Source organism: Canis lupus, chromosome 18, assembly GCF_048164855.1.
Source record: "Canis lupus baileyi chromosome 18, mCanLup2.hap1, whole genome shotgun sequence".
Classification (NCBI taxonomy): domain Eukaryota; kingdom Metazoa; phylum Chordata; class Mammalia; order Carnivora; family Canidae; genus Canis; species Canis lupus.
The window spans coordinates 44,280,585-44,298,084 of NC_132855.1; the positions used below are offsets into that span (position 1 = coordinate 44,280,585).

At 35.9% G+C, this 17,500-nt stretch overlaps 1 protein-coding gene across 9 annotated transcripts in view; it reads right to left on the bottom strand.

Moving 5' to 3' along the window:
- CDK14 (cyclin dependent kinase 14) overlaps positions 1-17,500 on the bottom strand; it is a 721,193-nt gene that overhangs the window by 255,343 nt on the left and 448,350 nt on the right. For all 9 annotated transcript variants that reach the window (XM_072784251.1, XM_072784250.1, XM_072784245.1 and 6 more), the window contains one exon: positions 11,568-11,691. In XM_072784251.1, coding sequence (XP_072640352.1) covers positions 11,568-11,691 — 124 coding nt within the window. The remainder of the gene's footprint in view (positions 1-11,567; positions 11,692-17,500) is intronic.

The window sequence follows — 17,500 nt, forward strand, 5'->3', positions numbered from 1 at the left end:
TAGGTTACTGATATTTTTATTAAAATGAAGGATACACCCTACAAACTGCTTGGCTTATGAATTTGCTAAGGAATCTCCCGTAATCTTAAATAATTTGTTTTGACAATCTATGAATACCCTTTCTCAAAGATGACAAGCATGTTCCTTAATTTATGCCTATTTCTAACTGTGTAGTACTTTTCCTCTTGAGATTTTACAGACTGGTCAAATGAACTTTGACATCAAATTTCATTAAAAAAAAAATGGCCACAAGTCTTAGAAAACAAGCTATAACGGACCTACATTGTTTTCTCATAAAGTCTGTGTTGCAAAGCATCAAATCTCTGAAGACCCTTAAAAATCAATATGCCATTTTTCATTTATATTTCTGCATTACCTAACAATGTAAAAGTAATTCCTGCAGCAAATTGACTCCTAAGAGACTACAACTGATGCTGCACATAAGTGGTGTTCATTCTTATAGTGTTCAAGGATTTACTCATTTCTTTATTACAGTGTGCACTAAGGTATAATTATATTTTTCATTAGGGCTGATTTTTCTCACGGTTCACAAAACTTTCTTATCTCTCTCCTACTGAAACATTTGGCAGAAACACTCAGTTGTTTATGAGGAAAAAATGTATACCAGCAGATTCTTGGTTAATTAACAAAAAGTTTGATTCATAAAAGAACTAACATGTATAATTTTATTCTCAAAGAATGACACTAATGATTACAAATCTATCGTAAAAAGTTCTGTCACAAGAATTAGTCCCTCCTATTAAATTATCCTAGTCCCAGAGCAGCCCAGGTGGCTCAGTGGTTTAGTGCTGCCTTCAGTCCAGGGCGTGATCCTGGAGACCTGGGATCGAGTCCCACATTGAGCTCCCTGCATGGCGCCTACTTCTGCCTCTACCTGTGTCTCTTCCTCTCTCTCTGTCTCTCATGAATAAATAAATAAGATCTTTTTTAAAAAAATAAATTATCCTGGTCCCTTTACCAGGGAAGCTAATCTGAATGGCACTGTGATAGGTATATTTTTAAATCTGAACTGCACACAACAGAAAATTTTTAACACTGATTTGTAGAGAATTACTTTGAACATTCCACCTTGACCAGTAATTATACTTTAAAAGAGACAAATGACAATTTCCATAAAATATAAAAGGCAATGATTTAAAAATAAGATCACTTAAAAAAGTTCATGAGCCCTTGGGGCATCTCCAAATAATAAAAATGGGGACTGTAAGGCATAAGCAAAGTTGTAGGAACCATGTTGTTGTGATTTACCACTGTATGGTCAGCTGCGAGCACTCAATAAAAATCTGTTGAATTAACTGTTGAATAATATTCCTTATTGTATCCTTGTTCAAAAAGGCAAGAAAGTATGTTATGCACTTTAGAGAAAAAAATTGCATTAAAAATAAACAACATTTTGGGCAGCCCAGGTGGCTCAGCGGTTTAGCGCCGACTTCAGCCCAGGGCGTGATCCTGGAGACCTGGGATGGAGTCCCATGTCGGGCTCCCTGAATGGAGCCTGCTTCTCCCTCTGCCTGTGTCTCTGCCTTTCTCTTTCTCTGTCTGTCTCTGTCTCTCTGTCTCTCATGAATAAATAAATAAAATTTTAAAAAATAATAAAAATAAATAACATTTTGAACATGTAAACCCTAATCCCTAAAGGGTTAATAATAAATGTGACATTTATATGGACTGTCTAAAAGTCACACACTCTCCTTAAATGATTTGTAAGTGTTAATTTGTCTTCTAACAATTCTGTGAGGTATCCCATATTACGATCACCATCCTTATTTTTAAATAGGTAAACTAAGGCACAGAGATCTTTCAGTAATTCACCCAAGGACACATGATTTGTAAATGGTAGAGTCAGTATTCAAACTCAGACATGTGGTTACAGACTCTGCACCCTAACCATTCTGGGACATTTTATTTTATCTTATCTTTTCACTTGGATATATTTACTTCTATGTAAAAAGTTTTCTATTTCAGATCTAAATGTTTTCACGTAGTACTTCTGTTACAGCCCCCTCTGCCCTGGAATTGTATACTATTTATTCCCAACCTGTGGAAAAGCCAAGATTTGAACAGAAGGTTTCTCCCACCAGGAGGCAACAAGGACATTTTTCAACTACTGCCCAGCACAGCTGAGTCATAGTGGAACATTGTTAAAGTCAATTCAGCCTTCTTCTGCCCATAGGGCATCTCGATGCTTTAATTCCTCCCAGTAATATAATGAAAGAGGGTGGTTACTTCTAATTCATAAATTACCAAATCCATTACAACTTCTATTTCCAATGAGGTTTCCTGTAGGTTTGCTGTGAGAAACATTCTTTATATCGTTGTTTTTTCCATTTCCCCAAGATGCACACACTAGTTTTAATATTAGGACTGAGTGATAGCCACCTTCCCACTAGGATCTCACTGTGGCTGACACAGGTTCCCAGACCAGGAGAGATCATTTTGACCTAAACATGTGGTCAGCACTTTTACCTTCTCATATGTATGGGGAATAAGACTGTGCATGTGCTAAATAAGTGATCAATAGTTTACTGGATACTACACGAGGTCTCTAGAGACACTGGCGACAATAATATTAATAACTTAACAAGTCACTTACTCAGTAACAGGCACAATGTTAACTTAATTCTCCATCGCTGGGCCAAAGTATATACATACATTTTTAAGATGAGGGATTTAGACAAGACAATGTCTGAGTTTCCTTCAAAATCCAGATAAAATCTAAAATTCAAAATTCTGAAAATTTGCATGTAGTGGGTTTTCCTATATAATTATAACAGATTTATGTCAATTTTCCCTCAGACTTGCTGCCTTTATCTGAAAAACAAAAATAATAAAACTTTCCTAATGATATGACTCTTATTGACAACAGGATGAGGGTTTGGACAATAACATCCCATTCTACTTCCAACTCTTGGAGAGAAAGGCTATCACATCATATTTTATATTATTCTTTTAACATTAATAGTAGCGATTTTTATTAGATGCTTCCAACATATTTTAAGTAGGTTGAGAGCTTACCGATACCTTTTCAGAAACCATCTGTGACTTTTCTTATGCCTCTATTTCTTGTCCCATTCTCTCATGTGTGTGTGGTGGGGATACTCAATTTAGCCAACTCACTGACCTCAGTTTAGGACTTTCAGGCTGGTTCTAAGCACAGCTTCCACATCTAACATTTGCTGGTTGTTGTTTCACACAATAGATTTCTTAGCTGGCAACTCTAACTCCAAAACTGGAAAGAAAAACCAAATACCTCAATCTGTATTTTATGTCAATATCCTTCCAGATTAAAAATTAGAATGTCAAATAATTTGGCAGATATTTAACTGAGACCCACTCCATTTCTAAGGTTTGAATTTTTGCATAAAGTTATATTATTTTAGGTCTGTAAGCTTGATTATACATACCGAGTTTATTTTTATGTGATAAAATAGACTGTTTTTCAGACGTGTCTAAAATCTCTAAGCAACACAGATCATTAGTTCTCAATAATTTTTTTACTTTTTAATTCTCTAGTACTTTCTTTTATTAACATGAAAGAAGAAAAGTCCTAGCTTCCTATGTTGATCTAGAATTCAGAAGAAATCATTCAAGAAGAAAATTTCTAATATTCATATAAATATGCACTACTCAAAAAGTAAAACCAACATAGATAGCATTTTAAAAACCTTAGAAAACAAAAGAGGAAAAGCAAACTAATATTGAACTGATAGTATTAAGGTAAGAAAAAAACATCCAAATTACAAGTTTTTTTAAGTGTGTCTAACCTTTAGAATTTACAGTGTATCTCAGATTTTCCACAGTAGCCAGTTTCTTTAGCTCCCCAGTAAAAATTTTAGAAAACATGTGATTCAGACTACAATGACTCACAGTCATCAACATTTCAGTATAAATTGGGCCTGTTGACATATGTATCAGTGGAGTCTGGTTTTGGCCGCATTTTAAAATGTGGCTTCTTGGAAGGTAAAGAGCTAGAGTCAGAGGAAGATCCACGAATAAGGGACATCAGTGAATTGTTAAATTCTAAACAACTTTTAACACTTATGTATAGGTTAACAAAACTCAGGTTCAAGTGAAAGCACTATTGTCCTGAATGGCATGGGAGTGTTACATGAGTCTAAGGTTTGTTTCACTGCCACTCTTGCTAATCACCTAAAATTCTTTCATTCTGGTCATCACTGCCAGCATTTAGCGTTGCAGCCATTCTACATGCAGATTTTTTCTAAAAACACATTGGTGTATTTCAACTCAGATCCTTCATCACTTATCTGATTTACTGCCAACAATTCTACCCTCATATTGTATAGTAAAAAAAAAAAAAGAAAGAAAGAAAGAAAGAAAAGAAAAGAAAAAAAAGAAAAGAAAAGAAAAGAAAAGAAAAGAGAAAAGAAAAGAAAAGAAAAGAAAAGAAAGAAAAGAAAAGAAAAGAAAAGAAAAGAAAAGAAAAGAAAAGAAAAGAAAAGAAAAAGGAAAAAGAAACATAATAGCTTCGCATATTGAAATCCCTTTGCCCAGAAGGTTTCCATCCACGGTGGAGAATGAGACGATCAGCCCTATTTGTAGCAGTCTGTTTTGCATTTTAAGATGTCTTATTACCTCACATGCATGATTTGGCTAAAAACGAACTAACGTTCTTTTGAATTTCCTCATTTCCATGGAGTTGGAAGCTGCCATTCTTAGCAATCAACCCCCATCCACACTGCTTCAGTCTGCTTTATGGTGACTGAACAGAGAGATTTCTCACAGACAGAGTAGAATATGCATATGAGTTGCAATTCATATAATTCCTTCTTGTTTCCATTTACAGCTTTTAAAAAGCCCATATAGATGAGTTTTTTAGAGGATTTTTAGGACAGTGAAACTTGTCTATAAACTTGATACTATAATGGCAAATACATCATTATAATTTGTCAAAACCCACAGAATGTACAACACCAAGAGTGACCCTAATATAAACTACAGATTTTAGGTGGTATTGACATATCAGAGTGGGTTCATCAATGGTCACAAATGTACATTCTGGTGGAGGGATGTTGATAATGACATGCATGTGTGGGGGCAGGGAGTACATGTGAATTCTGTATAATTACTGCTCAATTTTTTTTTTTTAAATTACTGCTCAATTTTTATGTGCATCGGGCAGCCCGGGTGGCTCAGTGGTTTAGGGCCGCCTTCAGGTCGGGGTGTGATCCTGGAGACCTGGGATCAAGTCCAACATCGGGCTCCCTGCACAGAGGAAGCCTGCTTCTCCCTCTGTCTGTGTCTCTCATGAATAAATGAATAAAATCTTTAAAAAAAAATTTTTTTTTTTACTGTGCATCTACAACTGGTCTAAAACATAAAGTCTATTTAAAAGGAGAACAAAATCTCTCATGTATTAGCATCTTCGCATAGCTGGGAGAAGTCACACTGTGATAAGACAAAACAGAAAAACAATGTAATTAAATGTTACCATCATTGTCATCATCATCCCCCTTGAATGTGAGAAAACTTTTGAAGGGAGGAGTGGGATATTAAAAAAAGATTTAAATAATGAAGCTAAGTGATGATTTTATGATCAGAGAGAAGACAATTTTAAGTATCAGCATTCCTTTTCAAAAGCGTGACCACATCTTTACAATAACTGTCTAGTTCACATGTTGATCAAAATTATTTCTAACATGTTGTCTTGATAATCTGATAGATTTTCAGATATGTACATTTTAGTTTGGAGTTTTAATGAAGTTTAGAAAAATTAGGGAAAAATAGACCTTTCTTTGGCTCAAACCACAGCATCAATTCCTTTGAAAATATTCTTCAGTTTTCAGATGTCTATGAAAACAACTGCCTGAACTTTGCATTAAAACTGCTCAGGTGTTAAACTGCTGAGAAAGCCTTTTAAAAGTAGAGTGACATCTTACGGAAAATATAGTTAATTCTGCTAATAGAAAATATATTCTGAAACAAAGATACGGTAAAATTGAAGCCTACAGGCCAAACAAATGGGCTAAGTTATATCTAACCTTGAATTTGTAACTATGGCTTCCATGGTGAATTTTATATGCTAATGATAAAAAAATAGTTAAAGGTCTATACTTTGGGGACTAACAGGCATTTATTCAGAGATATTCTATTTATCAAACTGACAGACTCTACAGACTCTACTCTGCATCTGAAAGCAGCTGATTTCCTTCTGTTTTCCACTATTCCCTACCGAATTCTGAGAGGCACATTACAAACAAACCCTGTACTCGCCATGGCCTCTGTAGAGTTACATCTCTAGTGTGTTCCGCAAATTAATCTAAAATGTGATTTACAATAATTTCCTTTCTTAAATCAAGACAGGGAACAGGGAACAGGGAACAGCCTGGAGGAGGAAACTACCAACATTAGGAAGGTAATATTTTAGACCTTTGGCGGGAAAGAGACCTGTCCAATTTTACTTGATTAAAACAATGGAGCCATTTAAACACGGTTCCTGCATTAAAAAAGTCACTGAAAAATATATAAACCAAAGCTCATGTGCTTATATGACAGAGTCCTCATGGTCTCTATTTTTCAGGGACAAATTCAGCCCAACTGTCTTTCCATATAGCTTGACATGATCCTTTAAAACAGTGGGAGAACAGCTGGGAAATATGGATGACCCCATCCTTGTCTTGCAGGGATTGCAGGAAAGCACAATTCTACAGGTTTATCTATTTTGTCTTAATCTCATCTACATGGAAATATACCCTTAAGTTTCATACTATTATACTGCAAATGAACATTAATTTCTTGGTGAATTTATTTATGCATTTACTTGTCATACTTCAATAATTTTCTTTTCATGCGATCTCAGTGCCTATTACAAATGTGTGGCTCTCATCTATTTGAATTTCCAGAAGACAGAATAAAAAGACATTTAGATTCAAGGGAGGGATGGTATAGTACCGATTCCAGATGCAACGGACCGATTTTTAATCACCAGAAAATATCTGGTTATTAGAAAATAAATTAATAATTTTAGAGATGTACAATGTACAAAAAGCAGCATGGGAAAGGATCTGGGAAAGTACTTGTTCAATGCTTTCAGTTTTCAGGTGAGGAGCCTAAGGGTCAGAAAGGATAAATGACATCTTCAAAGTCGCAGGCTAGTTAACAGACACAACCAGCTCTCCTAATGCAATGTTCAACACATTCGGCCCATAACAACAGCATAACTAGATGATCATTTAAGGCCTGCAGAGTAGGAGCTTCAAATCTTAAACACCTTTTGTGCATGTTTACATTCACTCAGTGACGTTTGTTTTTGCAGCCCAATGTTACAAACATAGTAAATACCAAGCAGGTGTGTAGGGCCTATGTGTAAGAGCTTCAAAGCAAACCTGAGGTTCCAACACTATCAAAAGTCTTTAACTTTTGACTGTGCCCAGCCAAGGGAGCACTGATAAAGAGAATATTAGTTTGTAAACTGCTGGTTTACCAAAGCAAATCAGCAGAAATTAGAAATTTAGGTGGGTGTTAGTCTTTTTTTTTTTTTTTTAAGATTTTATTTATTTGTGAGGAGGAGAGAGAGAACACAAGCGGGGTCGGGGGGGGGGGCGGGTAGGGGGGTGCAGCAGACAGAGGGAGGGAGAAGCAAGCCCCCGGCTGAGCCAGATACACTGTGGGGCTCAATCCCCAGGACTCTTGAGACCATGACCTGAGCAGAAGGCAGATGCATAACCAACTGAGCCACTGAGGCACCTCCGTGGGTCTTAGTCTTTATGCTAATAATTTAGTCACACATATTTTTAATTCATTCAACCAATATTTGCTGAATGTCTACTCGTGCTAAGCATTGTTCTGGACACACAGCACAGATAAGAGAGAGAAAGACAAGCCAAGTCTCTGCCCTCACAAAACTTACAATCAAGTAATGTAATAAAAAAACTAAACAGATGAACAAATGAACGAAATCATTTCAGTGCTACTGAGGAAGTTAAACTGGATGATAGTAATGGGAAAGGTTCTATTTTTAAACAGGTGATAGATGATCTATGATCTCTTTGATTAGAAGGAGGTAGCCATGTGAGAAGCAAGAAAAATATTCTAGGCAAAGGGCTAAGTAAAAAGAGGCTCCGATGTGGGAATGTGTTTGGGGTTCAGTTGTACCACAGTTAGGCAAGGAGCAGCAGAGTGGTGAAAACACAGGCTGGAGGAGGGATCTGAAATAAGTTTTTTCATGCAGATAATATAAAGATGAACCCTTTTTTAGAAATGAGTCTGAATACCTCTACACAATTTTATTATTATTTTATTATATACAGGCAAGACAAACCTCGGTATTAGGAAAGCCATAATGATTCTAAATCACATAGAATTTACTTATTCAAAATGAATACAGAAAATAAGACCCAAAGAAGCACTTAAATATGACTGCTTACAAGGGAAAAAAAAGTAGTTACAGCATTTTTTGTGTGTAGCTGGAATTCAGAACTGAAATCCACTTAAATCTGAATGGGTCTACAAATAATACATGATCCTCTGGTTTACCTTGTCTAGCAGGTACACTCTCCATAATACTAACATTGGCCTCACCTATTACTATTGAATTAGTCAAATGACAAAATGTTCTTTAAACCATGAAGTATATTTTCTTTTTTATATTATAGTGTGTCATATTTGTTGTATGTAGAAAATACATATAATGACCAATGATGTACTAGAATGCATATACACAATCAATAATTTACTAGAAAATTAGGCAACTCTATAAGGTAAAGCATCCATGTGTATAAATACAAAGAAGACTGGGCTACCTGAGAGTCAAAGATATGGATCAAGCATCTGAATCCCAGTTTTGCAACCATTTACCTGAGTGATCAGGCCTCTGTGAACTCAGGTCTCTCTGAAAAATATGCATTACTATACCTTACTAGATTCAAGAGACAAGGAAACAAGAATTTCTAAGTGTCTGGCACACAGATTAAATTCAATAAATTCTAGTGTTTCCCCCTGCTCCCCAAGCAGTTTTTCTAATAAAAAATAGTAACATTTAAAATATGGGACCTATACTCAGACAGACTTCATTTGTCTCTTTTAATCAATTTTCACATAAGAAAAAAAAAGGTAGGACAAAAGAACTGCTTCTAAAGCTCTTTATACATCAAAGTCTGAATTAAGACCTAGTGTTTCTAATTGTTCTGCTGCCTGGAAGCACCCCATTTTGACTGTCTAGCTTCTCCACAGCTTCTACTGTGCTTCCTTCAGCTCAGACATTAACACGTGCCCAAGTGCAGTAAATCACAGCTAATTGCATGTCTTAAATTAAAAGACAAAAATAATGCACAATTAATTGGGGGGAAATTGTCAGTTGGTGGATGAGTCTTGCTCATTACACTTTGTGCACAGGATGCATGCCAAGGGTGTGTTTCAGGCAAGAAGACTCAATCTGTGACACTGAGGGGAAGGTGCATGGCACAACCTTTCTGCAGAGCAGTCTGGTGCAAGGAATCACACGCTTCAGAATACTGACACTGCCACAGCAGCACACACAGCTTCCTCTCCAAGGACGTTCAGTGCAGGACTGCAGTTGACAGCAAAATTTAGCAAGCACTAAAATTTTCATTGATAAGGAACTGAATAAATGGATGAGGTTTGCGCCATTAAAGGAAAAATCTAGCTGTTAGAAATGATTTTTTTTTTCATGTTTAACAATATGAAAAATTGTGCATGGCATATTCTTAGGTGAAAACTGTTTATAAAACAATATGTTTTGCAAAAGATAAGTGTAGAGGAGGAGGGGAAAGTACTAGGAAAAGAAACAAGGAAACATTTGCTCTGAATATCTCTAAATTTTCTAATTTTCTAAAACACTTCCTAAGCCTTTTAAAACTGAATTTCAATTTATTTCTGAACCTAAAATTATAACATATCTGTTTTAAAGATCCAAATGAATCTTTTAGGATGAATTTACCTGACAATTATAATAAAGATGTTGCCATAAAATTAAAAAACAATCCCCAGTAATCATTTATATATAATCACATTATACCCTTGGATACATAAACAAAATCAACTTTGTAAAATATATTTTATAAATATACAAGAAAACCATGTTCAATAGAATTATATGTTCAATGCAACTACTTACTCCAACATATACCTTATAATATATTAATACACCAGAAGAAAACCACTATAAAACCTTATTAATTTACTGATATTGACAAACTACAAAATATGCTCACAGCAAATCCAATAACCCTAAATTTGAAGAACTATAAATCTCTCCTCCACCCACCTACTCTTCCATTATTTTCTACTCTGTAATTGAAAGATTTTATGTCTGGCACCTAGTATTATTTTGATGCTAAAATCTGCAATAAACCACACACATACATACACAGAGTTTCATCATTTCTGCCAACTAGATGAGAAGAAATGACACTTTTGCAATATATATTCGTTATGCTAACTTTTGTTCTATTTCAATTTTAGGAGGAAAGAATATATAAAACCCAACAGAGTATATTCATTCCAAAGGTACTGAACAGTTCACTAACCTTGAAATAAGAAATAAACATTTCTTGCTCTTTTATTTATTGGAAGGTGGGGTGGGAAAAGATAATCATATTTCAGGAAAAACCTGTATCTCAACCTCAGGCATGTTTATGTCCCAAGGGTAATATTTCCATTCCATTCTTAATGGAACAAATTTCTAATCAGAATATGTATTCAAAAATAATTGAGGCAATGCAATGTCAACATATCATGCTGCCATCAGCATCCCTTGGTGCTGGGAATCAACTCGGCACCCTCTCTGCTGTGACATAGCCCAGGCAATGCAGGGATGTCACACTTGATGAAGGGAGGAGAGCTAGCAGGGATGATACAATTTTGCCCCCATCTGTGTACTCAACAGAGTCTGGAGGAAAGCTTCAAAGCTGGAAGAGGCCAACCTGAAAACTTTAAGGGATGGATGACTTATAACTGAAAATTACAACTTTTCAGTCAGAATCAGTGTCTACTTCTGTAAAGTTATTGAGAATTCCTGAAACAGTCATTTCTGAAAAACATAACACTGGCCCTAGATTTTTAAATTATTAAAATGGTAGGGCAATATGTATTATTGAATATATGTATTGAATACATTTTGTGATCCCTCCTAAAGTCCAGAGGCTTAAATTAAGGTTTCTTTAAGTCTGACAATAGATTGATTATTGTTGAAGCAGGTGATGGGGAATGAGTTTTCCTTACACTCTCCTCCTATTTTTTGAAAATATTTGACATTTGCATGATAAAAGGTGAACAAAATTAGGTTTCTTTCAATATATTTTATGCTAAAAATTTGACTGACTTTTCCTTTAGAAATATATGAGATCTGATTTATGCTTATGATTATTCAAGACTCTAAAGAGCAGCGTCAATTTTTAAAAAATCCATGAAGCATGATGTTGATCACTAAAAAAAAATTCCTTCAATCCTCAAAAAATTTTTACCATGATCTATAATGACAGAAGCACACCTAAACAAATGCAATGCCACCATCTGCCTGGCATTCTCACAGTGTGACAAAATAGACTGGTAATTAACTGCTTTCCTACCGAAATCTGCCAGCTTTAACTCCCCCGTGTCACTGATCAGAAGGTTCTGTGGTTTCAGGTCTCTGTGCAAAATATAACGCTGGTGGATGTAAGACAGCCCTCGCAGCAACTGAAATAAAAACAACTGAAAAAATAGGGAGACAAGAGTTAAAATCTGAACACAGATAAATGCCAGTTTCTATATACAATCTGCCTAGTACTTGTATTTAGCAAAAATGGGTACCCATCACTAAATTTCCTACCCAAATTGCTTAAAGAGAACATACATAAAGGTATGGAAATCCCTAGTTTAGTAACAAGTAAATCTGGAATTTTCTACCAACTTATTATGTCAACCCAGAGTGCCCTCCTCAGCCAGAAATCTATAATCCAATCTGCATTCTATAAATTAGGCAAAATGTAAAGAATCAATTCATTTTAATACCTGATTTCCTCAGGCTTACATTGATGCTGGAGACAGAGGGAAAAAAATCTATCCATAACTTTATCAAATAAAGCAGAATTTTTTTGCCAAGTTTATGTAAATGTGCACATATTCAATTCCATAGAAATGACATAAACATGTTACCCAATGATTCACCCATTAACATGATTTAAGGAATGGAAAGATAAGATGATTTCAATAATTAAAACAAAACAGTCACATGGCCCAATTAATACTACATTGTAATTATAATGCTTTTGCACATATGGCCACAGAGATTAGGCTGTCGCCTAAAGACAGACACGCACCTTTACTGATTACAGAGCAGACCCATCTGAAAGGAAACCAAAAACAGAGCAACCAAGAATTGAAGAGCAATATTTTCGAAGAAATAATTTTAGGAAATGATTGATGGTTTTCTATGTTTAGTTTCATATTGGATTATATCCAATATTTTTTGATAATAATATAATGTGATTTTCAAGGGTTTCCAATATTCTGTTTATGAAAAAGGAAATATTTTATTTTATTTTATTTTATTTTATTTTATTTTATTTTAATTTAATTTATTTATTGCAGGCTCCATGCCCATCAGGGAGCCCAATGTGGGGCTTGAACTCATGACCCTGAGAAGGAGACTTGAGCTGAGATCAAGAATTGTACACTTAACAGACTGAGCCACCCAGGCTCCCTGAAAAAGGAAATACTTCAAAACATTTCACTTCACAAAATAATCCTAATAATTTCTAGTTTTTAGAAATCAATCTTTTAAAACAAAAATAAAAACAAATGTTTTAAGTGCCTTCGGTATTCGAGTCTACATAATTAGCTAGTGACAAAAAGCAGTTTCAGGGAAATGTGAAATGAGTTAGTTGTCCAAGACGGATGATATAAGGATTCCAGAATATTTAAATGGAAGAAATTGGCAAACTCCTCAAGGGCCCTGGAAGCTAGCATCTCTGGAAAATTTCCAACTAACAGGAGTGGAGAGTGGGGCAGGTGCAGCTACAAAAGTCAAGTAAACTTTTTACAGGGTAGATACCTTGAAATCACAGGAAGACAAATGCATTTCAGAATCTTTGTATGTGATGACATGCCATGGAGCAGCAAAAACCTACAATCATTATTTCAGAATCTAAGCATCACAAAGGAAAAGCCTGTTTGTTCTGTGTTAGCCTAGATTAAATGAGTGGCTCAAGAACCTCAGGAAGCAAATGTCTCTCTAGACTCCTCCTCTCAATCCTTCCTGTGTAGCAGATGGAGAGACTTAACACCATCACCAGCAGCTTCCAGCTTCATTCTTTCCTCCTAATACCCCCCCCACCCCAAAGACTAAAGCTTACAATTTCTAAGAAAATCCATATTCCTTCAGTATAGAAGGGAGGAGGTGAGCAAATAAAGCTACCATGTGCCTTCAAAAGCTTAAAAACAGAAGGCAAGAGTAGACCACATAACCACCTTGATTTTAAAAAAATGGATTGTGGAAAGAAAGTTTTAGCCTTCTGAAAAGTACAGAAGTCGGAGACTTATCAGAATGTGACTGTCTATTTAACTGTGGCCATGAATTTTAGTTTAATACACACCAAAGGCCAATTGCTGTTCTGTGGATGTATCACAGAATACAACCTCATTTAATCTCTGTAACAGCATTAGTGAAAGAGGTACTACTGTGATCTCTGTGTTCGTGATGGGGGAACTAACCACAACTTCTCAAAGTTGTACAGCAATTAAGTGGCAGAACCAGGACTCAAACCCCGGCAGTTTGATTCCAAAGTTCATGGTCTTAACCACTTCACTATAGGAATCTTGGCCAGACATCAACACAAGTAGACAAGATGTGGACATAGAAGCTGCTTCCTCCAATACAGGATCAAGGCTAGGCAGATAATACCAAAGCCTTCATGGCTACTAAGTGAGCCCTGCTGCCAGCTGGGTGCTCAGACTTCATCATCCTACGCTCCCTGACTTCAAGTAATCTCACCCACCCCCACACACCAAGCACAGCGCTCTTCACGCCTTTACCTTTATTTTTGCCTCTTTTCTGAAAAAGAAGCCCCCTCTCCCCATTGCCTGTGTGATTCTCCAGGTCTCATCTCAAGAACTGTTCTTCCCTGGAGCCTACTACTGTGACCACCTCCTCAGCCTTCACTCCCTCTACAGGGCGTGCGTCGGTGCTCCCCCTCTGTGCACCCAGGGCAGCCTCTGTACATGTCTACCACATATGCTATCATCCTGGCCCTCACAGATTGTGTGCCTTAACTATCTTCCTAACCTGGGTACACAGCTTATATTCCTATATCAGTACTGTGAATACTGAACTGAACTTTGAGACATTTGGATGAAGCAGATACAAAAATAACACATAGGAAACAATGCAATGGGATTTTCTAAGCACCAGGGTAGAAGTGGGTAAATCAGGCATTCCTAAAAGGCTCTTTTTTTAATATCTTTACTAATTAGTGAAAATATATAATCCTCCTGCTAATACAAAAGCTATTCAAATTGGATATCATATTAAAGGAGATTAAGAATATTGGTGTCAGGGAAGGATGGGAGTACACACTCCGATTACAATTGTATACATGACAAATGAAGCCCAGACATGACAAATACAGCCCCAAACATGGTTATAGCCCAAACAAATTTTAGCTCTTCAAGCAATACACAAAGTTAAGTCAGAACAAATCTCCATAGAATGAATTCATTCAGGATTTATTAAGTGCCAACCATATGCCATGCCAGGTGCTGTCATGCAAGAGGGTTACAAAGATGAATACGAGGTTATATGTAGTCCTTGGATTCCAGAAACTCACAGTTCATTGGGAATGGGAGACACACAACGGATGGCTACCACTTCAAGAAGTCTGCACTGTAACAGCAACACAAACTCAGTGTACTGAAGACACAGAGGAGGGAGGGTCTAACTAAAATTTCAAAAAAAAAAAAAAAATGTAGAGTTGATCCTTCCATAATATAAAGAGCAGCCTGTGGAAGGGATAAATCACAGGAATCTTGTCCCTCTGAACACAGAATTCATCACACATAAAATTTTAATAGGAAACTAAATTGAGCAGTCACTAGATGCATAAGTTGAAATGATGTGTTAGATGACAGACCTCTTTCCCTCTCCCTCTGAGGGAAAATATCAAAGCAACCAGGCAAGTAGGTCACTAGATAAATTAAGAAGATAATCCCAAATAAACGAAAAGACAGTATATGAAACTATAACCCTACCAAGTCACCATCATAAAAGTAATGGTAGCAGGGGGACAACGGTACACTTCACTAAACACAGTAGAAAAGCTGGTGTTTTAGAAATAATATTTTGCTGTGCTTAAAAGAATATGCGCTGCTAGCTGAGGGAAGACTGTGAAGAAGCGGTGGTCATGCTCAGTTAAATAGAATGGAATAGTCTTTGGAAATGTCTTGAGAACTCATGTCTTGGGACTCTCTTCTGTCAAACAAGCAGGCAAATACCTAACTTTCATATCAAGTTTTGAGAAAGCCATTTCATTTGGCTATATAAATCACCACACAACAAGCTACACTTGATCTTTTTCAAAAAATTATTTAAATTCATGCTACACTGGCTCTTATTTTTTAAATTTATTTATCTATTCTATTCTATTAATTTATTTATTATTTAATTAATTTATTTATTTGTATTCATGAGAGACATATAGAGAGAGGCAGAGATATTAGGCTAAGGGAGAAGCAGGATCCCCACAGGGAGCCCGATGTGGGACTCCATCCCAGACCCTGGGATAATGCCCTGAGCTGAAGGCAGATGCTCACCAACTGAACCACCCAAGCGTCCCTAAACTGGATCTTTTGAAAACCAGAAGACACTATGAGAACAAGAAGGATCACCAAAGAGAGGCCACATGCAGAGAAAAGAGTAAAAATCATCTTTGGTATTTGCTAATACAAATTGTAAACACCGATGGAATCTCAGAGACTGAAAAGACTGATACTAATGGAAGACTTACTCTAGTTGAAAAGTTGTTCCGAGTACTCTTACGTGTATCATTAAATCCTTTCCATCAATCATCCTGTATTTTTTTCTTTTCTTTTAAATAAGAAAACTAACCTCTAAAGGCACAAGAAACTTACTCAAAGTCATCCACTCATCACACAGCACTTGTGAACTTCCCATTATACCCCATCACTTTAAGTGAGGTTGATGATAAATGCATGGATCAATAGAGATATATACCCAATATAATGAAAGTGCTTTTAGTAATTGAATCCAAGTTTGTGAAAGTTTCAATTAGCATCTTATGTAATGAGTATATGATTCCTGCATTTGTTTTTGCTATTTAAAATCCTCTCAGAAGTTAAGAACATGGCTCTAGGTACTAAAGCTGGTAAGTATTAACAACAGATGTGAAACTCTCTTCCCATCTTCCTATTAGGTAGAGATAAGGTCTTCCTACAAATACAGTGTCACCTCAGGATATTCTCTTCAACTTTATAAAAGAAGATTCCTCCAAATTCTTCAATATAATCACTGAGGATTTATACTCTATTTTGAATATGTTTACTTTCTGCAGTACAAACCCCAATGGGAAAATGCCTTAAATAGCAATGATCTGATGAACAGGGACATTTTTGCCAGCAGCAGATCTATCTATAGCCCAGTTGTCTTGTCATCCCTGGAAGGAAATTGCTCATATTCTCAGTGCCATGGTATATACTTCTTGGGGATAGCCTTTAATACTTCATCTATTCCCTAATGAAACTTTTTAGATTTTAAGTAGGTTTAAAAAAAAATCAAGGTAAGGCCTTTCATCAAAACTTTTTAAGTTGGTAAAAGGCACACATTTTTGGACTCAGTGTGTTTTATTACTCAGAAGAATTATTGGCATTTGCAGTAAGCAACAAGATTTAATTCCCTTCTCTTCCTAAGTCTATAGGTGTGATCAGATATTCTTTACCTCAACGTTTACAGTCATTAGGATCTATGAATGGTCTGAAATGCATGCATTATTTAACATATGTGGTTCCACTTAATATGAGACTAAGCACACGGAACATCATACAGATTTTCATGGGTCAATTTTCTTTAAGGAATAACTAGAGTCTTTTGGGGCTGATAGGAGGCTTATTAGAAGTATTAGCAATGACACTATATCTTACGGTATATAACCAATTCTTACAAAGACACTTAATGTACTTTTTTGCCACCTGAGAACCAAGTTTAACATCTTCGGATCTTAAATTTCTCATCTTGAAAATGACTGATTGAGTCTTAGATAATGACTTTAATACTCATTCATATTGTAATGTTATATCATTTCATAATTTTTTGAATAACAGAAATGGAAGGGACTCTGCAAATAAAAGAAGTATAATAACTGCCATTTACTAAGTGCTTATGATGACATTGTGCTAAGGGTTTTATATTCGTTCAGATAATTTAATCCTCCCAACACCTCTACCAGATAAATGTTATTATCCTGATTTCACAGATTAAGAAACAAAGGCTCAGAAAAATTAAATGAATCGA